Raw genomic sequence first — 27,238 nt, forward strand, 5'->3', positions numbered from 1 at the left:
GTGGACTGTTTTTCTACTAACCATTCACTGTTGGTTCATTAAGCCTTATTTTAGTTTATTGAATGATCTTATACACAGCACTCAAGTGGCATTTTTGACAATGGGTGGTACTATTTAAAAAGGATTTTGACTGTAACACATATCCAATAAAAGAAACTGTCTTAAAAAAAACAACTAAAATAGAAACATATGAATGCTGTCTCCAAACCAGAAATAATATACAGAGAATGCATATTAGCTTTTTTTATCAGGAACTCCCCTTGGTTTGACTTCATAGGGAAGGTGGGCAGCTCTGGTAAGGGTGGCTGGCTGAAGCACTGCAGCCAAATGCACACACAAAACCACTGCCAGCATTAGAGTGGCAGCAGTGGGAGTGTGACAAGTCAAATTGTTAACTAAGTTAAGCTAGCCTAGTTTGATTTTCAGCAATGCTGAACATCCCGCCCCATCTTCCAGTGAAGCCGACAGGTTGTGTGGGTGTCTAGTACCTCAGAAAATGAGCAAAGATAGTCTTGTGGTTATGGTTTCAGAGTAGCAGCCGTGTTAGTCTGTATTCGCAAAAAGAAAAGGAGGACTTGTGGCACCTTAGAGACTAACCAATTTATTTGAGCATAAGCTTTGGTGAGCTACAGCTCACTTCATTGGATGCATTATGGTTATGGTGTTACCTTGGGAGGTCTGTTTTCAGTTCCCTGCTTTGCCACAAACTTCCTCTGTAACCTGGCCTCTCTGTGCCTGGGTTCCCCAGCTGTACAGTGGGGATAATGGCACTTCCCTATCTAACAGGAGTGTTGTGAGGATAAACACACTGAAGCCTGGCAGGCCTTCAGCCACTCCATCAAAGGGGGCCATGTCAGCAGTCCACAGCTAGGCCCTCAGTCACGAAAGCGATCCTGAACATTTTTGACAATGCAATTGGAATAGCTAAGACTATAGGGAGGAGAGAGGGAGGTTTGGGGACTGGCCTAGGATCAGGTGGTTACAGCCTGTATCATACACAAAAGGCTGCCCCTTTAGCTCTGACCCGGGAACCCTTCACTGACCCCGGTCTTTCCCGAGTGACCGGAAGGGCTTGTGCAAAGCTCCCCAAACCTCTCCAGGCCGGCAGAGCCTTTTCCCTCTGGGGGTCGCCTCTCTCTTCCCCCCCCTTCCCGTCCCGTCCCATCCCAGCGCGGGTGGCTGCAGTTCCTTCCCCTCCGCCGCCGCCCCTGGGGCCGCTGCGCGCTTCCCGGCACCGCCGCGGCCGCGCTGCCCCGCTCGGGGGTGCCGCATCCGGCGCCCCCTTCCCCTTCCCCGCGCCGCGTTCCCGCTGGCCAGCCCCGGCCGTGGCACTGCGGGCTCCGCGGCGGGCCGGCTGGGCACGTCCCGCTCTGCTCCTGCGGGGGCCGCTGTCTGGCTGCCGCCTGCGACGGGCGGGGCTGGGGGGAAAGGTGCTGAGCGAGCGGCTCGCCGGCCGGCCGGCAGCCGGAGCACTGCAGAGCTGCACCGCGGAGGCGGGGGGACGGGGACGGCGCCTTCTCCCTTGGCGGCGCCGCCGCCTCCTCCTCCTCCCTGCCGCTCCCGCTGCCCCTCGTCTCCGCCGCGGCGCCCATGGAGCAGGGAGCCGGCGGGGCAGCCGCGGGGGGAGCGGGGCTGCTTCTGCCCCTCAGCGACGCGGAGCAGCAGCGCTACGCCGAGCTCTTCTCGCTCTGCTGCTCGCCCGCGCCCGAGGGGGGCTCGGCGCCGGCCCCAGCCGCCGGGGGGAGCAAAGTGGGCGACTTGTTCAGGGCGTCGCAGCTCCCTGCGGACACGCTGCACCAGGTGGGTGAGCCGGAGGGCGGGGGCGCTCGGCTGGCTTGCACTGCTTCTGCCCCACGGGGGGTGGGGGGCACTTGTGCCCCACTAAAGGGGAAGGGTTGGCGGGAGTGGGAGGACGTATTTCCCTCTCAGCTGATTCTCCTGCCCTGGCTCAGCCTGCTCGGGGTAGGGGGAATGCGGGGGGGGGGGTGAGCTGCACCTTGAGGAGAAAGTTTCCTCTGCCTTTTGTTCTTGTTTGTCTGTTGTCACTCACACGCTCCTCTGTCTTCTCTCCCTCGACCCCCCGCGGCCCCCTAGTGATACTGTGTTTTAATACGAAACAGATAAGCCCGTGGGTTTAAGCAGACAAGTGACACCTCTCAAGAAAGTTGAAAAAATATGTGTAGAACTTCCCTGTGCTATGCATTAAAATCCTATCACACGGTGAAACTGCCCGGAGTGCTGGATTTGGGATTATAGTTGTGTGACGAAAAAACAAACTTTTTTTTTTCTGGTCGTGATCCAATGGTTTTTTTTAAAAAAAAAAAAAAGAAGGAAAAGAGGGTTTAAGTTTTTGATGAGTATTGTTGGTAAGACTATATGCGGTGTGTTATTGCTTTTAAAAATGTTTAAGTTCTGAATTTAGCTATCCAGGAAAGTTAAACACTACTCAGAGTATTGTATTCCATTGAATCCATATGTGCTCTTTAACCAGCTAATGTTTAATGCATTGTAAGTGCTAAGTATTCTGAATATTTATTATTAGTATTAGGATTCAGAGATTTTGAACTGGAATGGAGTATTTGGCAACTTTAGCTAGTTTAGCCCCTCTTCCTTTACTCTTTCAATAGTCTAGAGAGTCTGAAACAAATGAGTATACCTCTAACTGTTGAAGGTATATATTCAGCTGAAGACTGTTTATTGTTTGCTATATAATTCTCTGCTACCAGCTCTAAAAATATTGTAGCAGTAAACTTTGTACTATCCCAATTGTACGTAGTGTTTTTTGAGACAGCTTTGTATTTGAAATGTTTTTGGGAACACAAATATGTAATCCTAACTTTTTTTTTAAATCTGCCCTAAACTATCTTGTAATATTGCAATAATTGTTCAGTATCTGTTGTTTCATGCTCTAGGTGTTTACATATTAGTAGTGGGTGATTTGCGCATCAGTGTACATGAACAGTCATTCGGGATCCCTTGGGATGAATGCAAGATTATTTGTTATCCTTTCGGGGTATATATGCATATTTTTTTTTTACATAGACTGTGACTTTAAACTAAGTATTATCATAAATTTCATTAGACACATTCCTAGATCAGCTTTGATTACCAAAATAAATATATAATAATGTTGTGTATTCCCAGGTTTATGAATCATACTCAGTATATTTTATTCTGGGATTGTCACAAAAAATCTTAACAATACAACATTTAAAATGTATGTAAATACAAAGAGTAGACAATTATATTACGTATGCTTACAAATGATGAAATTACCTTATGTATACTAAGCAGGTCTTAATTCTTCTCTTCCTCCTGTGGAATAGTAATTTGATTAACTCAGTCCAGTAGCACATTCTGGTTAGTAATAAACTAAACATAGGAAGAAAAACACCAAACTTGTATTTTGTTGTCAGGAGTTTAAGAAATGCTGTTGTTCAGAAATATTTGTTTCTGTTTGATATTTAACAAGGAATGTCTAGACTAAGTTGACTAACAGGTATAACTGGCCATGGCCTGCAGGGACTAAACTGTGTCGTTTCCCTGGAAACAGTCAGGCCTTCTCTTAATGAGCATTTGATTTGGATTTACATAATGTCCAGGATATGCTGAAGTACAATAGGAGAAGTTACTTCCATGACCAGATGCCCTCCACTGTTCCAGGTGCTGCTTACTTAATAATATCCAGAGGAAAAAATGTTGCCAGTACCACTGTTGGAAGTCAAAGGGTACGTCTACACTGCACACTCACAGTGGTGTGTAGAGTACATACATTGCATGCCCCTCTGGCATGGGTATAAACAGCAGTGTAGAGGGTCAGATCAGCGGCACTGCTATGGGTACCCGCATGGCCCCACAGTATGCCAACATTTTTATGGCTGATTTAGAACAACGCTTCCTCAGCTCTCGTCCCCTAAAGCCCCTACTCTACTTGCGCTATATTGATGACATCTTCATCATCTGGACCCATGGAAAAGAAGCCCTTGAGGAATTCCACCATGATTTCAACAATTTCCATCCCACCACCAACCTCAGCCTGGTCCAGTCCACACAAGAGATCCACTTCCTGGACACTACAGTGCTAATAAACAATGGTCACATAAACACCACCCTATACCGGAAACCTACTGACCGCTATTCCTACCTGCATGCCTCCAGCTTTCACCCTGACCACACCACACGATCCATCGTCTACAGCCAAGCTCTGCGATACAACCGCATTTGCTCCAACCCCTCAGACAGAGACAAACACCTACAAGATCTCTGTCAAGCTTTCTTACAACTACAATACCCACCTGCAGAAGTAAAGAAACAGATTGATAGAGCCAGAAGAGTTCCCAGAAGTTACCTACTACAGGACAGGCCTAACAAAGAAAATAACAGAACGCCACTAGCCGTCACCTTCAGCCCCCAACTAAAACCCCTCCAACGCATTATTAAGGATCTACAACCTATCCTAAAGGATGACCCAACACTCTCACAAATCTTGGGAGACAGGCCAGTCCTTGCCTACAGACAGCCCCGCAACCTGAAGCAAATACTCACCAACAACCACATACCACACAACAGAACCACTAACCCAGGAACTTATCCTTGCAACAAAGCCCGTTGCCAACTGTGCCCACATATCTATTCAGGGGACACCATCACAGGGCCTAATAACATCAGCCACACTATCAGAGGCTCGTTCACCTGCACATCCACCAATGTGATATATGCCATCATGTGCCAGCAATGCCCCTCTGCCATGTACATTGGTCAAACTGGACAGTCTCTATGTAAAAGAATAAATGGACACAAATCAGATGTCAAGAATTATAACATTCATAAACCAGTCGGAGAACACTTCAATCTCTCTGGTCACGCGATCACAGACATGAAGGTCGCTATCTTAAAACAAAAAAACTTCAAATCCAGACTCCAGCGAGAAACTGCTGAATTGGAATTCATTTGCAAATTGGATACTATTAATTTAGGCTTAAATAGAGACTTGGAGTGGCTAAGTCATTATGCAAGGTAGCCTGTTTCCTCTTGTTTTTTCCTAACCCGCCCCCCCCCCCCAGATGTTCTGGTTTAACTTGGATTTAAACTTGAAGAGTGGTCAGTTTGGATGAGCTATTACCAGCAGGAGAGTGAGTTTGTGTGTGTATGGGGGTGGGGGGATGTGAGAACCTGGATTTGTGCAGGAAATAGCCCAGCTTGATTGTCATGCACATTGTGTAAAGAGTTGTCACTTTGGATGGGCTATCACCAGCAGGAGAGTGAATTTGTGTGGGGGGGTGGAGGGTGAGAAAACCTGGATTTGTGCTGGAAATCACTTTAGATAAGCTATTACCAGCAGGACAGTGGGGTGGGAATAGGTATTGTTTCATATTCTCTGTGTATATATAAAGCCTGCTGCAGTTTCCACGATATGCATCTGAGGAAGTGAGCTGTAGCTCACAAAAGCTTATGCTCTAATAAATTGGTTAGTCTCTAAGGTGCCACAAGTCCTCCTTTTCTTTTTGCGAATACAGACTAACACGGCTGTTACTCTGAAAAGTGTAGAGGGTGAGGCTCTGCTTAGGTGAGGAGAGGACAGACACACCAGAACTGTAGGTGCATACCCTACATGGCTCTCTGTGCATCCAAGCAGTGCCCCCCAATCTGCACGGATATTTTTTTAGCAGCATTGCCTCCTGCTGCCTTTCCACTGCCGGAACTTTCTCCACTGCCAGAGCCTTTTACTGCTATGTGTAGCTACGCACCGCAGCATGCACGCAGCTTGCGTTTTGCTGCAGTGTGTAGCTACAAGTATCCTACACACTGCTACCAGTGTAGACAAGGACAAAGTGTGTTTGGATCTGCCATGAGTTGGTGGGGCTCCTTATGAATCCTTGCAGGAATTCACCCACCTGGATCTAATTGCAGAGTTCGGACCTTAAATTTACTAACATTTGGGAAAGAGGAAAAATAATTTAAAACGAGAAAGAAGGCTTAAGGAACTTATTTTTAAAAGAAAAAACTGAATTGATAATCTTGAAGTTACTTATATAAATCAAATCTATTAGTGATTTTTCTTAATATGGTTTTATTCCATGGCTCTTATTTTAGCATAGTATATTAGTACTGTATCATTTGAGTGTGATTTATTATAGTATTGTGTGCATTTTCTTGCTCTGGGATGTGACTTCAGCTGGCAACGGTTTGTGATTTTTACTTGTTTATTTTAGAATTCCTTCCAGGTTCTTATGATGTACAGAGAGGCTTATTCATAAACTGGTTTATAATTGACTTCAGTAGTACTACGTGTGTGAATAAACTTGCATCCTGCAACTGGTTCCACACAAGTGAACCCCTGCACACGTGCTCTGCTCCAGTGACTTCAGTGAGGCATCTATGCAAGTGAATCCTTGTGCCTGAATGGGTCCAGTAGCAGGATATGCCCTTTGTGCTTGTAGGATGAAACCCTAAATTAGCAGACTGTTATAACTACAGGCTTTGTAAAAGTGTTCCAAAGTTTTCCATAGAAATGGACTTTCTGGGGAGTTTATGAAGATGGATTTAAAAAAAAACCCAATAACCAAGAACTTCATAAAAAAAGAGAACTGAAAAAGTAAAATTGCTTTCTGTGTCACATTCAGATAAAAATAATTAGTTAAGTCAAATATTCTGTCTTTCTATATCATGAGTAGTAACAAGACCATCTTCATTAATTCACAAAATCAAAATATGATCAGCCCCAAATTACAGTTTTGTAAGTCTTTTCACAGCACTGAACTTCTTAATTGGCTATAGTTCAAAGCTTAACTATAGTTTATCATGTTTTAAAATCTAGTTTCTCAGAGATTTTTGTCCTCAGGTTTTATTTACAGTTAATGAAAATAAAGAAATTCTCAAGTTCAGATTCTTAAACTTCTGTACACAGAATACTACTTCAGTCCTCTAATCTTACTCTGAATTCTCTCTGTTGGTCATGCTAGCAACCACCCCCATCAAAAGTATTAGCTAACATGTTGAAACTGCAGAAAAAATAATCTAACAAAGAAAAACTTTGGAAAATTGTTGCAAGAAAAAATTTATAGTTGGTTTTCTGAATTATTTTTCACTTTGCATGCTTTAAGAATGATAAAAAACAATCTGATCAGTTTTTATCCACAGAGAGTACAATGCTGGAAACATAAAATAAAGCAGCGGTGTATAATATGTGGTTGCCACTGATAAAGGTTGCAGCCATTTTAGGAAGAAGTGGCTAGCTTGTGTTAATAGATAACTCGTTTAGAAATAGTTGTTTGACAACGGGACTTTTACTTTTTTTTTATTTAAAGGAAGTTTTCGTGCTTAGTATGCAAGCTTTTATGCTGCCTCATGGAGTTAGTGGTACTGGTGGTCGTTGCCATGTAGGAGACATAGATTGGAATCCAATGCACCAGTCTGGATTGCAGTTGAACTGAGCTCTGCACAGGCCAGAAGGGGAAGGTACTTTATGTAATGTTTGCGATCCTCAGACTCTGTAGAAAGCTCAGTAGAGCCCCATGTTTTTCACAAATGTGAAGTAACACAAAATTAAAACGAAAAACAATTGATAAGATAAAATGGGGGGAAATGTACTCTGCAGCAGCGGCTCCTGTCCTGTGGGCCTGGGCCTGGCTCCGTGCTCTAATTTGGCCCATCCAACCCTTTGTCATGACTGGGGGGGGGGCAGCCAGGCCAAATCTGAGTGAGTGGCAAACCCTGGAGCATGGGTTTGCAGCATCACTCTCTCAAATTTGACACCCCTCCACCCCGCATCCTGTTGCATCACTTGAAGCATGGAGCTAGGGGCCCAGCCCTGTGGGACAGGAGCTGTTGTTGCAGAGTGAGTACGGGATGGGCTCACTGTGCAACTGCTCCCCTTCTCCAGGTCTCCTCCCCTTCCCCAAGGGCAGGACCTGACCCCTCCCCACCCCCGGTCCCCTGGGCCTCCTATGATAAAACAAAATTTAATAATACATTATAATAAATAAAAGAATTTCTCAGGGCTCTACAGATAGGGAATGGAGAAGTCCCCAGCTTGAGCTAGAGTAGCCATAGGGATTGCTCTAATTTATATTGTACTGCTATGGCAACCTCAGGAAGCATCAGGTAGTTCTTAACAGCTAGAAGGCAATATATCCTGGTCTGCTTCCTTCTCCCTCCTCTCAGAAGGCCACTGTGCTGTGTGGACTGTGGAGAGACTCAGCATTAGGGCCATTTTGATAATTCTATGCCACTTAGAAATCTTCCTTATGCTGGAGGTATATTCAATGGGGTTTGTTTTAAAATGGTGTTGTGGTTTCTTTTGCCTGTAGAGCTGGCATACAGGGGCCACAGCAGAGGCTAGAACCTGTGCTCTAATCTCTTGTCTCTAAATTGCTGGCTTTCCAGGGTTTGTAGTTGTGGAAAAGGTGTGATAATCCTTTGAAGGTTTCAGAGTAACAGCCCTGTTAGTCTGTATTTGCAAAAAGAAAAGGAGTACTTGTGGCACCTTAGAGACTAACCAATTTATTAGAGCATAAGCTTTCGTGAGCTACAGCTCACTTCCTCAGATGCATATCATGGAAACTGCAGCAGGCTTTATATATACACAAAGAATATGAAACAATACCTACTCCCACCCCACTGTCCTGCTGGTAATAGCTTATCTAAAGTGATCATCAGGTGGGCCATTTCCAGCACAAATCCAGGTTTTCTCACCCTCCACCCCCCCACACAAATTCACTCTCCTGCTGGTGATAGCCCATCCAAAGTGACAACTCTTTACACAGGTTTCAGAGGAACAGCCGTGTTAGTCTGTATTCACAAAAAGAAAAGGAGTACTTGTGGCACCTTAGAGACTAACCAATTTATTTGAGCATGAGCTTTCGTGAGCTACAGCTCACTTCATCAGATGTTTACCGTGGAAACATGACAATCAAGTTGGGCTATTTCCTGCACAAATCCAGGTTTTCTCACATCCCCCCCCCACCCCCATACACACACAAACTCACTCTCCTGCTGGTAATAGCTCATCCAAACTGACCACTCTTCAAGTTTAAATCCAAGTTAAACCAGAACATCGGGGGGGGGGGGTAGGAAAAAACAAGAGGAAACAGGCTACCTTGCATAATGACTTAGCCACTCCCAGTCTCTATTTAAGCCTAAATTAATAGTATCCAATTTGCAAATGAATTCCAATTCAGCAGTTTCTCGCTGGAGTCTGGATTTGAAGTTTTTTTGTTTTAAGATAGCGACCTTCATGTCTGTGATTGCGTGACCAGAGAGATTGAAGTGTTCTCCGACTGGTTTATGAATGTTATAATTCTTGACATCTGATTTGTGTCCATTTATTCTTTTACGTAGAGACTGTCCAGTTTGACCAACGTATATGGCAGAGGGGCATTGCTGGCACATGATGGCGTATATCACATTGGTGGATGTGCAGGTGAACGAGCCTCTGAAGGATGCCTTTATACAGCCATTACTTTTCTGGTGGATCACAGCATAACATTATGAGCTTGAAGGGAAGTCTCTTCCCTCCTTTCTTGCCTGTAGTGCTATGGCTTGTATAACAGGAGAAAAAAAGGTTTCAGAGGAACAGCCGTGTTAGTCTGTATTCGCAAAAAGAAAAGGAGTACTTGTGGCACCTTAGAGACTAACCAATTTATTTGAGCATGAGCTTTCGTGAGCTACAGCTCACTTCATCGGATGCATACAGGGATGTTGGCCACAGGAATCCATCAGGTAATGTTGATGAGGTAAATTGATATTATCGGAGAGTGAAATGCTAAAAGAGGAAATGGTGGGGAAAAAGTGAATTGCTAACAAACATGCAGTCTCATTAAAATCCGCTACAGTCTGGGGAAATTGTTGCATTTTTTTTAAATGGTGTTAGAGGCAGTTTTGTGAATTATAATAGTAAGCCTCACTTCAGTAGTAGAAAAGTGGTTGAAATGAGGATTAAAATAGAATTATAAATCACCTAGATGAACAGGATATAAAAGGGAGTTTACCATTCTGGTTTCTATCTGCTCATGCCTCTCTCGTTTACTAGAAATCCTTGAATGTGACTGCAACATTTGCATAAAGGAGATTATTGATGTTATTTATTTAGAGTTTCAAAAAGCCTTAGATAAAATCCCTCCCAGGAGGCTCTTAAGGTAACGTTGTAAAATGTCTGGTGCCCCTAAGGTTTGTACTAGGACCAGTGTCCTGTCTGTTTGTTAGTTATCTGGAAAAGGAAGAGGACAGTGAAGTGACAGAATTTATTTAGGTTAATCAGGAGTAGAGGAAACTGAACATCATCAGACAAATCTAACAAAGCGAAGTGATTTGGCAACACAGTGGCCACATGGAAGAAATTCAGTGTTTACAAATACAAAGTAATGTACACTGGAAGGAATAGTTAGTGCTACACATGCACATTACTGAGCTCTAATTTAATTGTAACCACTTGGGGAAATATTGTGTGTAACTCCCTGAAAACATTTGCTCAATGTGTAGGTCCAAAAAAGCAAATAGACTGTTAGTAACACGGCTGTTACTCTGAAAACTGTTAGGATTGAACGCTGTGTTCATTTCTGATCATCCTGTCTCAAAAAAAGAAATAGAAGGTCTCTAGCGAGGCAGAGACACACTCCTGTATGAGGAGAAATTGAAAAAACTGGAACAGCTTAACATAGAGAAGAGAGAGGGTTATACAAAATAATGAATGGTAACTTATCTCGGTTCTCCTACTTGTCATTTCTCATAATACAAAACCAAAGGGATATAAATGAAACTGAAAGGCAGTAAATTTAAACCTGATAAAAGTAAATTGTTATGCAACAGGTAATTATTAATTGTGGAACTCATTGCCACAAGATATCAATCAGGCCAAGTGCTTAGTATAATTAAAGAAGGCTTGCCATTTATAAGGATATTGAGAATATCTATTATCAGAAAAAAAATTTTTTTGAAAGGGGGAGGGATTGAGAGAAAAATCCTTATGCTTCATAGAAGTGCAGGACTGGAAGGGACCTTGAGAGGTCTTCTAGTCCAGTCCCCTGCACTCAAGGCAGGACTAAGTATTATCTAGACCATCTCTGACAGGTGTTTGTCTAACCTGCTCTTAAAAAGATGGAGATTCTACTACCTTCCTAGGCAATTTATTTCAGTGGTTAACCATCCTGACAGGAAGTTTTTCCTAATGTCCAACTTAAACCGCTCTTGCTGCAATTTAAGCCCATTGCTTCTTGTCCTATCCTCAGAGGTTAAGAAGAACAATTTTTCTCCCTCCTCCTTGTAACAACCTTTTATGTACTTGAAAACTGTTACCGTGTTCCCCTCAGTTTTCTCTTCTCCAGACTAAACAAATCCAATTTTATCAATCTTCATTCATAAGTCATGTTTTCTAGATTTCTAATAATTTTTGTTGCTCTTCTTTGGACTTTCTCCAATTTGTCCACATCTTTCCTGAAATGTGGCTCCTAGAGCTGGACACAATACTCCAGTTGAGGCCTAATCAGCATGGATTAGAGTGGAAGAATTGCCTCTTGTGTCTTGCACACAAACTTATGCTGCTACTACATCCCAGAATGATGTTTTCTTTTTTTGCAACAGTATTACACTGTTGACTCATATTTAGCATGTGTTCCACTATGACCCCCACATCCCTTTCCTCAGTATTCCTTCATCGGTAGTTATTTCCCATTTTGTATGTGTGCAACTGATTGTTACTTCGTAAGTGGAGTACTTTGCATTTTTCCTTATTGAATTTCATCTTACTTACTTCAGACCATTTCTGCAGTTTGAGGGCAAAAGCCAACCACTAATTGATAATTGTTTGGAAGATAGTTACTTTATGTGTAGAATATTCCATCATTGTCCACAATGGGGTTTCTTGCACCTTCCTCTGACGTAGCTGGTTCTGGGCACCATTGGAAACAGGAGACTAGATTAGATAGACTGCTATTCTGATTTGGAAAGACAGTTACCCTTTCCAGAAAAGTTGAATGGTGTAGTTTTCTGAAGGTGTAGACATAAGCAGTGGATGTACCAAAGTGTCAGTGATATTTCATCAGGTTTATGCTTCCTGAGTGTATTGAAATATTGATACTACACATATTAATTGCTGTGTAACAGGTGGCTGTTATGACTGTTCTGCAGCATTTCTTTCTTTCTAGACAGTCAAGTGTGACCTATTTTTTAGAAGCATTGCAAGCAAGCAGTGAATACAGCAACTGCTGTACCACTGCACGATGAGAAATTCATTTAGTTGGACAAATAAAGTACTAACAGAATTTGTATTTGGATGGTGTATTTTACGAAGTATTACTCTGTGTTTCACAATGAGAAGGTGTGTTTTGGCTAGCTTTAATAATCAGTATTAATCTGTTTTATTGAAGACATTGATTGAGCAGAGAATCTGGGGGACAGGAAGATAGGAATCAAATGTTTGTAAGATTTGTAATTTCTGTAATGTGTGACTCAGAGTAGCTAGAGAGATGGGACTGACACGGCTATAGCTACTCAGAATAGCTAGTAAGATTCACAATACAGACATACTAGCTACATGATATGCTTTAGTCTTACACCATACTGTAATTTTCACTTTATATTTTATTTCTGCTAAATCGTTATGATGTACAGGAAACCTTATTTGTAAACTAAACCTTTGTAAATGTATGAGTGATTTTAGGGTTACAGACTTAAAATAAAAAGAAAAGGAGTACTAATGGCACCTTAGAGACTAACCAATTTATTTGAGCATAAGCTTTCATGAGCTACAGCTCACTTAAAATAGTTTACAAGCACATAGCTAATATTTTATAAAGAAAAGTGCATTCTTTCAACTTTTGAATCAACAACCTGTATTATTTTGAGCTCCACAGATTACAAACACTAGTTGTATGATGGTACTGTAGCTGCACAAATACTGCATTTCTAAGCCGGAACTGTCCTTGTATTTCTGTGTAAACAAAGTATTCAGACAAATTATATTGCTTTTCTTTTACATGCCTAGTAGGTTAATCTATCTTTATGGTGACGTGTTACTATGGTTACCATGAGTTGTTCGACCACAGTGGTGTTGTGTTAAAAACAGAAGTATAAATAGATTAAAAAAAAATCTCTAAGTCTGACATTCTGGGTGGAAAAAATGGCAGTAATTTAGTTGGTTCTTAAATTTAAACTGCAGAACTGTTAAGTAGAGAGATAAGGTGGGTGAGGTAATATCGTTTATTGGACGAACTTCTGTTTGTGAAAGAGACAAGTGTTCGAGCTCTGCCGAACAACAGTTAAGTGGGAAGAGTGGAATGAATGTCAGTCTTAAGGCAACTTCCCAAGATACAGAAGAATGAGAGTTGAGGCAGCAAGAATGTAAGGATTATGAGATTTCTGACTGGGGAAAGTCACGGCTTACCATTTCTCTTAAACAGATAAATGCATCTCTCTCTTAGTGCTAAGTTTTGCCCAATTACTTAAGCATGAGCTAAATGTGTGCATCGATGAACAGAATTTAGCTCTAAAGTTTTCTTGGTCTTGAAAATATAACTTAGTTAACTGGCTTGGAGTAAATGTTGGACTCTAACAATGTGCATGTTGTGATGCGGGGACCTGCCTGGCTCTGTCTGCAGGAAGCAGATGCCTATAATTTGGAGGAGAGATATTTGTCATGAGAAATCTGTTAGTTTTATGTGCCTGTGTAAAGTAAGCATCCTGTTTGTCATAAAACAAATGATTGCTTGCAGTGTTGTTGTAGCTGTATTGGTTCAGGACATGAGAGAGACAAGATAGGTGAAGTAATATCTTTTTATTGAATCACCTTCTATTTGTGAAAGAGACAACCTTTGTGTAAACTTGGAAGCTTGTCTCCTTCAGCAACAGAAGTTGGTCCAATAAAAGATATTACCATTGTCTTTCTCATAAAACAAGTGAGATATTTTGTGCATAGGAAGTAGAGGTCTACTATCCATTTAATGTATGGATAGACCTAACTGATGTCATTCTGGCCTTTTTAAATATCAGAACGACATAGGGTCGAAAGAGCAATTAAGGAAGGCAGACATTAGTATATTTGAGGAAAAATTACGTTATTATTGCTATTTGTTCATCAGCAGTGTGCTTTGCTTTGTACAAACAGAAGGAGATGCAAATATAGATCCAAGGAAATTATATATCTGAACTCTAAAAATTTAATTTAAACTAATTAGAGCAAGTTTCATGAGGTGTACTATATAAATGGTAATTGAAAGGCTTTAGTGCATCTTAAACTAACATAGACATAGGGCCTATGCTTTCAAAAGGGACTAGTGGTTTTGGGTACCGCAGTTTTTGGGTAACCAATATGAGATAACTTAAAGGGAATTGATTTGCAGAAATTGGTAAGCATCCACTCTCTAAAAACTCTGGCTCCTTGATGGTGTCTCAAGTTGGGTACCCCAAAATTGAAGTATCCAAAACCACTAGTCACTTTAAAAATTAGGCCAATGTATTTCCATAAATGGCAGTGAGAATTGGCATAATCAGGCCAACCACTTCCTACTGGCTTTCCTTTCCTGGTTGGGGGGATGTCAGGGATTTAAATAGCTACTTGAGCAAGAGAGAGGCACAGATCCATTGGGATGTGCATAAGGGAGTGTCAAGGTTCCTCCCCCACTCTGAACTCTAGGGTACAGATGTGGGGACCTGCATGAAAACCTCCTAAGCTTACTTTTATCAGCTTAGGTTAAAACTTCCCCAAGGTACAAATTAATTTTATCCTTTATCCTTGGAATAACCACTGCCACCACCAAACTCTAACTGGGTTTACTGGGAAACATAGTTTGGACACGTCTTTCCCCCCAAAATCCTCCCAACCCTTGCACCCCACTTCCTGGGAAAGGTTTGGTAAAAATCGTCACCAATTTGCATAGGTGACCACAGACCCAAACCCTTGGATCCGAGAACAATGTAAAAGCATTCAGTTTTCTTACAAGAAGACTTTTAATAGAAATAGAAGTAAATAGGAGTAAAGGAATCACCCCTGTAAAATCAGGATGGTAGGTACCTTAGAGGGTAATTAGATTCAAAACATAGAGAACCCCTCTAGGCAAAACCTTAAGTTACAAAAAAAGACAGACAGACAGAAATAGTCATTCTATTCAGCACAATTCTTTTCTCAGCCATTTAAAGAAATCCTAATCTAACGCATACCTAGCTAGATTACTTAAAGTTCTAAGACTCATTCCTGTTCTATCCCCAGCAAAGCAGCATACCAACAGACAGACACAGACCCTTTGTTTCTCTCCCTCCTCCCAGCTTTTGAAAGTATCTTGTCTCCTCATTGGTCATTTTGGTCAGGTGCCAGCGAGGTTACCTTTAGCTTCTTAACCCTTTACAGGTGAGAGGATTTTTCCTCTGGGCAGGAGGGATTTTAAAGGGGTTTACCCGTCCCTTTTCATTTTGGACAGGGAGCAACTCAGATTCTTCGAGAGGGGGCTCTAGCATGATTTAGGAGAGCGAAGTATTTCTGTAACCTTTTTCATTATGAGTGTTCTTGTCCTAGTTATATTTAGATAAATCTAGTGTATTCAGTATGTAATTGTGCAAACAACTCTGTGTTTGTGTACAATGCCATGCAAACACTTTTGTGTATAATTATTCTAAAACTATTCTCTGGTTTGATCAGTGGTGTTCATATTAAAGCTGCTCATAGCCTGTTTCCTAAGGGAGATGATGTGTGTAAAAGTTCAGTCTGCTAGGTGCATTTAGTCCATAAAGACCCATGAGAGGGAATGTGTACAATTTGATGATGTGAGCTGAGCACAAAGGATTAACTACATGCAAAGAATTTATTTGCAAAAGATTGGACAAATTGGATTTGTGATAAAGAACAAAAGTAAAGACCTGTTCTTTATCCATGAATTTGTTTTATACTTTACTAAGTGAAATATTTGGCAAATAACATAGGAAATATTTTACTGTGGTAGTATGGCGAAATGCTGTGGATGCATTATCTCATTTAGGTCTATGAGTCCTCAGCATGCTTGCTCCAATTATTTTAACCTTAACTTCTTATTGTGAAGCATCTTGCCATGCTCTTGGCTGTAGCATGAGTGTTGTGTTGTGTTCTAGAATGAAACTGGAAAATGTTTTAATAAGATTTGCCTTGGCCCACATACACTACTAGTCAGCTACTGGGTAATTAAAAAAAGACGACGATTGTGTTTAGGTTAGTCTGACCAGAGACTAAATGGCTCAGAGACAGGCAAAGGGAGATGAATCCTTTTAGCTTGGTGTTGCTGGTCCAGCTTGAGTCCAGTTTAGTACTAATTAAGTTATTTCATGGCTGGTAAGTGGACAGTGTGTAACTGGTTGATGTACTCATTATTGTTCCTATTTCATAGAAGCTAGCAAACACAACTGCAGCAAGTTCAATTCCAATTTAAAATAATACCATAACTGCTGTCTTCAGAAAAACATCCGTCTTGAGAGCTTTGACGTTGTAAATTATGTGGCTGTCATAGCACATTATTCAGTCACCTACTTAAGTCTCTTTATTCGCTATCTCCACAGCTTCCTCACTTCCATGAACAATCTCCTCTTTCTGAATAGGCCACAGGAACAAACTTATTCACTGAAAATATCCTTTCCTTACTATTTCTGTTTCCAGTAACTCTTGAGTTTTCATTTTATATCATCCTATGATCTGTGTGACTTAGGTGGTTGTCTTCTCCTTCAGGTAATGGTAAGGACCTAGTCTTGCAAACGCTACCAGATGCAGGGCTTACTACTATGACTAGTCATGATTCTAAGCTCTGCACTACGTCAAAAATGTTTATAGGGACAGGCTGTAAATGATGAGTCTCAAATCACTTGTGTCGTAATAAACCCTTCAGATTCAGTTCTATGAAAATCTCTTTCTCTAATCTCATTCCGCCACAGAAAACATTTACTAGAGGGAAAAAAAGTTTTCTTATCTAATGAGCCCCAGCTATTGGTTTCATTTAACTTTTAATACATTACTTACTTGTTTACAGACATATTACTTGACTTCTTTGAAAGGTGCTAAATTGACAGTCTTTGAGACTGAAATAATGTATCTATCCTCAGGAAATGTTCCATATAGGAAATGGCAATGTAAGCTCTCCGTACTACCCCTGTAATTTGCCTCAAAGCTGATATAGAGTGAACACTTTTGGAGATATTAGTTTAGTTTTCATTGAATCTTTGGCTTTTCTGGTGAAGAAGATTATATTCATGATGTTGGTTCTGTAAAATCAAGTTTATACGTAACTTAAGGCAGGAATGTGGATATAAAGTATGACATAGGTTAACAGAAACAATCACCAGTTCACCCCAATTTAGAATAACATGTTTAGAGCTGCTAGAAATGTTTATAATTTTAAACTTGATAAATGGAGGAAAAACTTTGACAGACTTTTGACAGAATTTCCCCCCTTTTTGATCAGTTCTAAATACATTACATTATCTCTTGCCTTGAGAAGAATATTTGTCATGGTCCTTGTAATTAATATTGCTATCAAAGCATAGTATTCAGTCACCTTCATCTATCAATAAGTGATTAGGTAAAGACACATTCTAGATGGGCTATTAGATATAGTATAAAAGAATCATATTCCTTGAATGGAAATTGAGTCAAAGTATTATTCTTTCTTAGGTTTTTGCCTTAAGTCATGTTTTTCATAAGAGGGGTTTAGAGTGAATAAATGATTTCTTTAGTCAATGGAACCACTGTTTGGATGTCAAAGGGATGCATTTCCACACAACAAGAGCAAATAGATTGGGTGATATGAAAATGACATTGCTGGATTTTAGTTTAGTGATGGGGAAGAGAAGAATTTAGGAGAGAGCTGCTTCTCAAGGTAATATATTGGTTAAAACCAACGCTAATACTGTAGAAGGTCAAGGAAGGGGAAAAGCTAAGTATCTCCTGCACAAATCTGTGTGAAATAAAGTTATTGCATTGGAACTGCTTGTTTTCATTTAAGAAACATTTTGACAGCTCCTTCAGTCTGGAAGGAAATCCAGAACTCTCAACAAAGGAGACTTTAATTACTTGGATATTGATTAAGATAACCATGCAAAACTGAAGGAGGCAAATATATTAGAGGCATTGCTGGATTGCTTTCATAAATACTTTGTTGAACAGCAACCTGCCATACAAGGAGACTATTAGGAAACTAATTGTAGGAAATAAGCCAAATATGATAAATAGGATGGATGTAGGGAATATTTGAGATCTAGAGTTCACAACTTGGAAATGCCATGAGGGTAAATAGTGAAGAAAGAAACAATTTTTACTGAGAAAAATGACTTTTAGGGGAGTGGGAAATACACTGATGTATTTATTTGTTTTTAACTTGTGGTAGCAGATATCCTTTGTGCCCCAGTCATAGTTAAGACTGCTAGTCTGTCACAGAGGTCACGGATTCCGTGATTTTCTGTGACCTCCGTGACTTGTACAGAGGCTGGTTCTGGCTCAGGGGCTGCCTGAGCTGGGCTGCCCTGGGCCAGCAGCAGCAGTTTGAGTGTGTGGGAGGGGGCTCAGGGCTAGGGGCATGGGGTTGGGGCATGTGGGGGGGGGTTTACCTTGGGGTGGGGGACTCCCCGGCATGGCCCTGCAGCTCCTAGGTGGCATAGGGGCCAGGGGGCTCTGCACTGCCTGTGCCTGCAGGCCCCACCCCCGCAGCGCCCATTGGCTGCAGTTAACTCAGTTATTTATGCTCAGGTTAGCCTAGCTGGGGTGAGAACAGCCACACTGAGAAGTAACACTCAAACTGCACAGAGTGGTTGTGTTAGCTAATTCAAGCTATGGCCTATGCCTCCTGACAGACAAGCCAACTTGAGTTCAAAGCAGCACCACGCTGTAGTTAAGGGATTTTGTGTGTGGATGGGACTTAAGTTAGAGGCAGCACTCAAGTTAACTCTGCAGTGAAGATACTCCCTTAGGAACAAATGAAATTGACTAGCTCTTTTTGTAATCCTCTTCCTTCTCTGATCCACACTCCATCAGTGTTTGATATGTTGGTGCCTTGAATGTTCATAGTGTTTAATAACTGATAAAATATGTCAGTTTATTTGGTGTGGCCAGAACTGCTTTTTGAACAATGGAAGTTAAGCTATTGCTTGTGTTTACAATATGTAAGGATATGGAAGACGTTAAAGTAGCACTGGAATCTTGAATGGCTTTTGTGCCTTATTTTCTGAATTGTGCAGTAATTAGATCAGAAATTGCCCCTTCCATCTCAAACTTCCCCTCCAATGTGGTCTCAGTATTAAATAGTGAATAAACTGGTACATATGTGCCATCACATTATTTGTTTACAACAAAGCTAGTAAGGTAGGCAAGGATTTTGTGGGGTGTGTGTGTGTGTTTTTCAGTGGTACAGCTAAAGTTATTTTGAAGAAAAATGCTTTCCTATTCAATGCAACATGGAGTGTGTTTCAAGAGAGGCATTAAAATTAGTCTCTCATTTATGGAGCATTTGAAGCACATTGTCTGCTTTTCACTGATGTTAATGTTGGGACCTGTCAGTTCATGTCCTACATTTTTGGTTATTTTGGCAATGAATCTTACTAAAGTAATTTAAAAGAGAATCTTGCTTACAAGAAACATGAAATTGCATTTGTGGGTAAGAAATTATCCTGGTTTCAATTTATGAAACATCACACTCGAATCCTACAAACTATGACCAGGATCCTGCAAAAGCTTATGCACAGCTTTAAACATTGTGAGTGAAATTCTGGCACCATTGAAGTCAATGGGAGTTTTGCTGTTGACATCAACTAAGCGAGGATTTCATCCACTGTGTATAAAGATAAGCATGTGCATAAGTCTTTGCAGAATTGAGCCTATGTCTTTGATCAAAAAGGGCTGATCTTGTGTTCATGAAAGCCTTTTAATTTCCACATATGCAGATTTTAACTTGTAGGTCACACAAATCTGGTAAAACAATGGAACATCTGGTAAATTTTGCCAGATTGTATTTTTTTTATTCCAGTTAAAAAAAAATAAAGGATTACATCAGTTTCTGACAGTTTCTCTCATGTAGTCACATATGCTGTTTGCCCCTAAAACTAACCTTGGTTACAATCCAGGGCAAATATACTTGACTTTATCACAGGCCAACTTTCAAAGGATTATGGCTGAAAATGTTGACACTATTTTGCAAAGCTAGCTTTTCTTTCATTGAGTGAAGTAATAATAAATTTTCATCCATTGTTGAACTGCAGCCCTCTTGGGCACTCTTTGAAAAATGAGCCACAAGCTAAAACTTATTGGGGGAAAAATAATTTAGACGATTACTGTTTTTCATGCCTATCCAGATTTATACTATGGAAGACAGACAATTACTGTGAAAATGGTTTTGTTATGCAATGTTTAATAGACTTTTTTTTAAACAGAAACTTGTTAAAATCTTAAATGTTTTGCTTTGTTATTTTCCAGTCTGTTCCTATGAAAACTTGATTTTACTCTGTCCTCCAGTTTTTTGAATAAGCTTTTGTATACTCTGTGCTCCCATCTGTGTGTCATATTATAGATTTGGGTCCATATGGAATGTAAATCTCATTCTGGCCTAAATCTGAGTCTAATCCTTTTCATAGCTCTTGTAGAAAATGAACTTCCTCTGCACGGTGTTAAGATTTCTGAGGTCAGTACTATCTGGATATACTCCCAATTTATTTAACCGGTTAAAAAGTCTTGTATTGTTATGCAATACAAATTATTAATTGTTCTTGTACTACTGACCTATAATCATCATGAGTGTAGTATCTCATTACTATTTTATTTTCTGTAAAAATGTGAGGGGGGGGAATGTATGAATTCCTTTATTTTAATTACTTTCTCTTGACATTATCCATATCTGATGGAGCCAAGGATTGAGTGTTGCGAGACATATTGTTATGAAAGCAATCATAAGCGATTTAAAAATAATTAGGAGCTGAAATACGGTGCCCAAATATTGGAGAGATTATGACAGAGATTGTAAAGGGGGTGGAAAATACAAGTATCTTCTATTAAAAATTGTATTTATTTATTTTGGATATCCTTCACTTGTTCGTTTTAGACCTAAGGTGTTTCTTCAGTTACTTAATTGAGCAATAATGAGACCATAAATAAACCAATGACTTCAAATTTTTACAAAGTTATTTTGGGATTCATGAAACATTTTCTGACAAGTCATTTTTGGTATCAAGCTCTTCTGTATTATTTTGTGGAATTTTGCATGTTTTGCTCCTCAGGGGAATGTTTATAATTGTCGCAACTATTTCCAGGCCTATTTCCCTAGGAAGCTACAAGCAAATAATAATTTCCATATTCCTCAGAGGAATATTTTCCACAGAAAATGGAAACAAACTTTACTTTGGTTTGGTAGAACTAAAACAATCCTGGTTTTGTATACACATCAGTGGGAAATCACTATACATGTAGCATTATCTTTTTTATAATTATACCTTAATCAAGGATGTCACATAACTCTCTTCATGTTAATAAAATAATTACAGTGCAGAGACTCAAACAAAATATGATAGGTTGTAATCAGGTAATGATATGGAAAAGCATCCTAACCACATGTGTAGAAGCATGTGTGTATCAAGGAGCGAATATACCCCAAACGTGATGATGGGTGATCACTCGTTACCGAGTATGATCATCTTCCATGGGAGTTATGGGTCCTCAGGTGGCTAATAAGGCCAATCCTTGAATCACAAATTCTATTACAATGAGGGCAGATGTTTTCAGGCTCAGCAGGAGGCTGTTGACCATGACTGGAAGCCAGTCTCTCCTTCCTCCTGCGCCTCTTGTCCTCTTCAGCTTGTCTGTGAGCAAGTTCAAAATGCTGCCGACCATCACGTAGGACTTCACTCCATTTTAAGTGATCCTGGGCAAGTTTCTCCCAAATGTCAATGTCAATATTACACATTTTTAGGTTGTCCTTCAGCAAGTCCTTATAACACTTCTGTTGTCCACCCATGTTATGGTGCCCTTCTTTCAGCTGAGAGAACAGGATCTGTTTTGGGAGGCCATGGTCTGGCATCTGGACAACGTGACCAGTCCAGTGGAATTGCTGATGGATGATCGTTGCCTCGATACTGGTGGTCTTTGCCTCTTCCAGAACACTAATATTGGTGCACCTGTCTTCCCACTTGATCTTCAGAATCTTATGAAGGCAGCATTGATGGTGCCTCCCAAGGACTTTCAAGTGGTGTTTATAGGTTGTCCAAGTTTCGGACCTGTACCATAGTGCTGGGAGAATAATGGCTTGATAAACAAGAAGCTTGGTGTCTGTTCGAATGTTTTGATCTTCAAAAACCCTGTGCTGCAAACGAGAAAAAGCTACACTGGCACAGTTCAGGCAGTGTTGAATTTCTGCATCAATATCTGCCTTGGATGAAAGATGACTTCCAAGGTAGAGGAAATGATCGACATTTTCCAGTGCCAGTCCATTGATTTTGATAGACGGAGCAGGTAATACCATATTTGGAGAGGGCTTATGGTTTCACTCTTAATATCAAGAAGACTAAAGTGCTCTAAGACGTGCGTAAGCATTGACAAACACATTCAAGATAGTTTGAAGATCTTTCTCAGAGTGGGCAAAGATTGCATTGTCACCAGCATACTGAAGTTCCACAATAGATGTTGTGGAGATCTTACTCTTGGCTTTCAGCCTGCTAAGTCTGAACAGCTTTCCGTCCATTCTGTAAATGATTTCAACCCCAGCTGTAAACTTTCTAGCAATTAGGTAAAGAATGACTGCAATAAAAAATGCAAACGTGGCTGGAGCGATGATACAGCCCTGTTTGACTCCTGTTTGTACTTTGAAAGGTTCGCTTTGGGAGCCAGTGTTGCTCAGAATAGTCGCTTTCATGTTATCATGAAGCAATTTTAGGACACTGGATGTCCTGATAAATACAACAGTCTTAGAACATATAGTCCAGAGGGCACAGCAATTCACTGAATCAAAGGCTTTAGTTAGATCAATAAAAGCCATGTACAGTGGTCGGTTTTGCTCCTGACACTTTTGTTGCAGCTGCCATGCTGTGAAGATCATATCCACAGTTCCACGACATGGTCGGACACCACTCTGTGATTCCCATATAATTTCTTCTGACAGGGGGAGAAGGCAGATTGCAAGGATCCACGCCAGAACTTTGCCTTCAATGGCTAGGAGGGAGATACCATCATAATTTCCACAGTCCACTTTGTCACCTCTTCAAGAAAGGAGATAATCAGGGAATTCCTCATTTCACTGGATATCTCCTCCTTCATCCAGATTTTAAGGATAAGCAGGTAAAGCTGCCAAATTAGCTCTGGTCCACCGTCTTTAAAGATTTCAGCGGGGATCCCATCTGCTACCTTGTTGTTCATCTGTTTGGTGGCATTGTGTACCTCATACAGATTGGGAGGGTCTCTGAGCTCATCCATAAATGGTCGTTGAGGGATTTGCTCAAGGACTTCATCTGCAACCATAGAATTACAGTTAAGGAGGTCTTTAAAATTTCCTTTCCAGTGAGAATTAATGGCTTCGTTGTCCTTCAGAAGTGTGGTTCCATCCCTAGAGTGAAGAGGGTCCATACCGTGGCAAATAGGCTCATAAATAGCCTTGGTGGCACTAAAGAAACCACATGTATTGTGGATATCTGTGAAATGTTGGAGTTCTTGCGTTTTATCAGTCCTCCATTTGTTCTTGAGTTCTCTGGTTTTATGTTGGACTTCCGCCCTCGCCTTGGCATGGGCTTCTCTCTTTATATTACACTTTATGTTGTTCTGCCAAGCATGAAATGCCATTCTCTTCTCATTGGTGAGTTGCTCAATTTCAGCATCATTCTTGTCAAAACAGTCCTGATGTTTTCTGGTTTGGTAGCCTATGGTTGCCTCACAGGCATTGATGATTACTGTTTTCAACTGGCTCCAATGTTCCTTAGTTTCTTCCGGAAACTCTGTTGGGAGCTTTTCTTCTAAGACTGCTTGGAAATGGTCACGCTTAATAGGGTCCTTCAAATCTTGAACCTTCAGCTTGCGCCTGACCTGCTTCTTTTGCAGCCTCCATTTGGGAGCGATCTTAATTTTCATTGTGGATCGAATAAGGCGATGGTCAGTCCAACAGTCATCAGCACTTGTCGTTGCTCTTGTGAGAAGCACGTCACTATGATCTCTGGCACAAACTCTGACATAGTTGAGGAGATGCCAGTGCTTTGACTGTGGGTGTTTCCAAACATAATTTTGACTGTCCTGAACTATTACACTTCTTGACTGGTATTTTTACTGAATGTTTTTGAGAATATAGAGCAATTTATGTAGTCAGGATACTAGGTCTTAAACATTCAGAGGTTGAACAGAGTTTTCATACGACAGCAAAGTTAGGAAAAAAATGTTTTTATATAAAATATATATCTATATGATAGGATTAGTGGTCTTAGTTTCATTCAGAAAATGTACCTATTAATTGTTTCCATGCTTAATATCCAGCATCCATTGTCTCTAGATTCTTAGTGACCTGTCATCCAAGTGTCCTAGTGATTGTTGTTTAAAAGTCAAGGTTCACTAAAGTTAAAAAATAAGAAAAAAAATTGAGGGAAAAGAAAAATGGTTAATGAACTACATAGCAATCATTCATCTGTTCAAGTGTGTGAGTGTAATGTTAAAAATCAAATTCATTTTTTTTGTTTCAATGCAAAATTCATTACAGAACAGGAAAAGCTGCTAGTCTCTATGTACCTTGTTTATTTATATTATTTATAACAACATATACAAATGTCTCTTGTTGGGTTTTTAGCCCATCTGTTTTATTCCTGAAAGTTGTCACTATTAAAAGGACTAATAAACTTCACATACAGTTTTAAAATACCCTACCTGCTTTTACACTTTGTCCCAGGATCCGGGCGGGACACGGGGCTTGAGGCAGGTGATCCACCAGCCTGGAAAGGGCGATCTGGGCTGAAAATGAGATAATTCCCAGGATAACCAGCAGGAGGCACCGCACTATGAGTCTCGCCTTGCTACACTATCCCAAAGTGCAGTTTGCTGCAGTGTGTTTTGGGAAGTTTTGTGCAATGCCTCCTGGGACCAAAACATTGTCACAGGGGAGAATGGTAACATTGTGTCAGTATCCAATGATGCACTGTGCTCAACGGCAAACAACCCAGTGGTTTTCGCGCCTTAAAACCGCCGCACATACGCCATAACCCCAGAAGCATGGAGCCTGCTCAGTTGTGCACTCTTGCTGTGAGCATCTCAAACGCCTTGCTCCTTCTCCTGCAGTATTTCCATATCCGAAGTAGGGTCCGCCTTGCAGAACATAGTCATGTCCTGCAAGCAGCCCTGCTGCAAGCCATTGAAAAAAACAATTCACAGTTGCTGCTGGCAGTCACAGAGGAGCTGCACTCTATTGAGTGCCGTTTCTGGTCCTGTGAAACAAGCGCTGACTGGTGGGACTGCATCGTTTTGCAGGTATGGGATGACGAGCAGTGGCTGCAGAACTTTCAAATGTGGAAGGCCACCTTCCAGGAACTTTGTGCAGAACTTTCCCATGCCCTGTAGTTCAGCAACACAAAAATGAGAGCTCCTTTGACAATGGAGAAGCGAGTGGTGATCGCTATTTGGAAGCTTGCAACACCAGATAGTTACAGGTCAGTGGGGAATCAATTTGGAGTAGGTAAATCAACCGTGGGAGCTGCTGTGCTCCAACTGTGCAGGGCCATTAATCAGTTTCTGCTACGAAGGGTAGTGAGGCTGGGAAATGTGCAGGACGTAGTGGATGGTTTTGCCGTGATGGGGTTTCCTAATTGCAGTGGGGCGCTAGATGTCACACACATCCCCATCCTGGCACCAGACCTTCTTGCCAAAGAATACATAAACCAAAAGAGATATAATTGTCAATGGTGTTGCAAGCACTGGTGGATCACAGGGAGCATTTCACCAACATCAGCGTAGGATGGTCAGGAAAGGCTCATGACGCGCACATCTTTAGAAACTCTGGTCTGTTCAAAAAGCTGAACTTGGGGACTTTCTTTCCAGACCACAAAATGAACATTGATGACATTGAAATGCCTATAGTTATCCTGGGGGACCCAGCCTACCCCTTCGTCCCATGGCTCATGAAGCCATACACCAGTTGTCTGGACAGCAGTAAGGAACGGTTCAACTACAGGCTCAGCAAGTGCAGAATGGTGGTTGAATGCCCTTTTGGTCATTTGAAAGGGCGCTGGAGAAGTTTACTAACAAGGTTGGACCTTAGTGAAGAGAACATCCCTATGGCTATAGCTACCTGCTGTGTGCTCCATAATGTCTGTGGGGAAAAAAACAGGGGGAATTTTTCACAGGGGTGAGCAGTTGAGACAGATCGCATGGCAGCCATTTTTGAACAGCCAGACACTAGGGGAATAAGAAGAGCACAGCAAAGGGTGCTGCATATCTGCGAGGCTTTGAAAAGCCGTTTCAATAATGAGCTGCTTGTCTGCATTGTGCTTTTCCAAACCTTCACCTGCTATGTATCACTGTCCCTTTAAAGCCAACCCCCCCACCCAAGCCCACTGCTTCTACTCAATAAAGTTTATTTCTCGAATCCATTTACTTTATTTAACAAACATAAGTAACGAGGGAGAACAGGGAAAAAAAAGGTAATTGTGGGGGAAAAGGGGTTGTAAAGTTGGAATGGGAGAAACATTTTCAGCTGTGTAACATAACACCGCATTCCAGACCATCAAAGATCTGTGAATGGGAGCCTTCTGTTCCTTGTACCCTCCCCCTGAGTTAAGTGAAAGGGATAATGGACGTTTCGCCCATGCCTCATGGAACGCTTGGAGGAGGGTGACTCTGAACCAGGTGATGCTGGCTGGCTGTCCACCAGGATCTTCAGAGGGACTTTACCCGCCTGCTTTTGTTCCTGCAGTTCAACCAGACACCTCAACATGTCTGCTTTGTCCCTCATAATCCAAAGCATCTCATCCTCTGCTGCACATTCTTCCTTATTGGAGACTTACCTGTTCTCCATGTCCATGTCTGAACTTCTCAGACAGTGAAATCCTCCATGCTCTCAGCTCTGTGTCAGCTGTCTAGGAGGTGTTCATTATCTCAGTGAACATGTCCTCCTGCGTTCTCTTTCTCCTCCTCCTAATCAGTGAAAGTCTGCTTTCAGGTATTGATGACATGCTGAAGGACACATTTCCAGCTGTCAGTCATGGGAAAAAATAAAGGAGCCATTGTACATGAATAAAATGTTTCCATAGCAAGGCCATTTTCATAAAAAACCCCAAACCCTTATTACACTAGGTG

General features: G+C 41.3%; 1 protein-coding gene across 9 annotated transcripts in view; it reads left to right on the forward strand.

The window, feature by feature from the left end:
- Positions 1–1,423: 1,423 nt before the first annotated feature.
- The window catches only part of REPS2 (RALBP1 associated Eps domain containing 2), a 144,426-nt gene continuing 118,611 nt past the window's right edge, over positions 1,424–27,238 (forward strand). For all 9 annotated transcript variants that reach the window (XM_073356118.2, XM_073356140.2, XM_073356151.2 and 6 more), the window contains exon 1: positions 1,424–1,800. In XM_073356118.2, the coding sequence (XP_073212219.1) occupies positions 1,591–1,800 (210 nt within the window). In that variant the 5' untranslated portion in view covers positions 1,424–1,590. The remainder of the gene's footprint in view (positions 1,801–27,238) is intronic.

This window comes from Lepidochelys kempii, chromosome 1 (genome assembly GCF_965140285.1).
Source record: "Lepidochelys kempii isolate rLepKem1 chromosome 1, rLepKem1.hap1, whole genome shotgun sequence".
In the NCBI taxonomy this organism is placed as follows: domain Eukaryota; kingdom Metazoa; phylum Chordata; order Testudines; family Cheloniidae; genus Lepidochelys; species Lepidochelys kempii.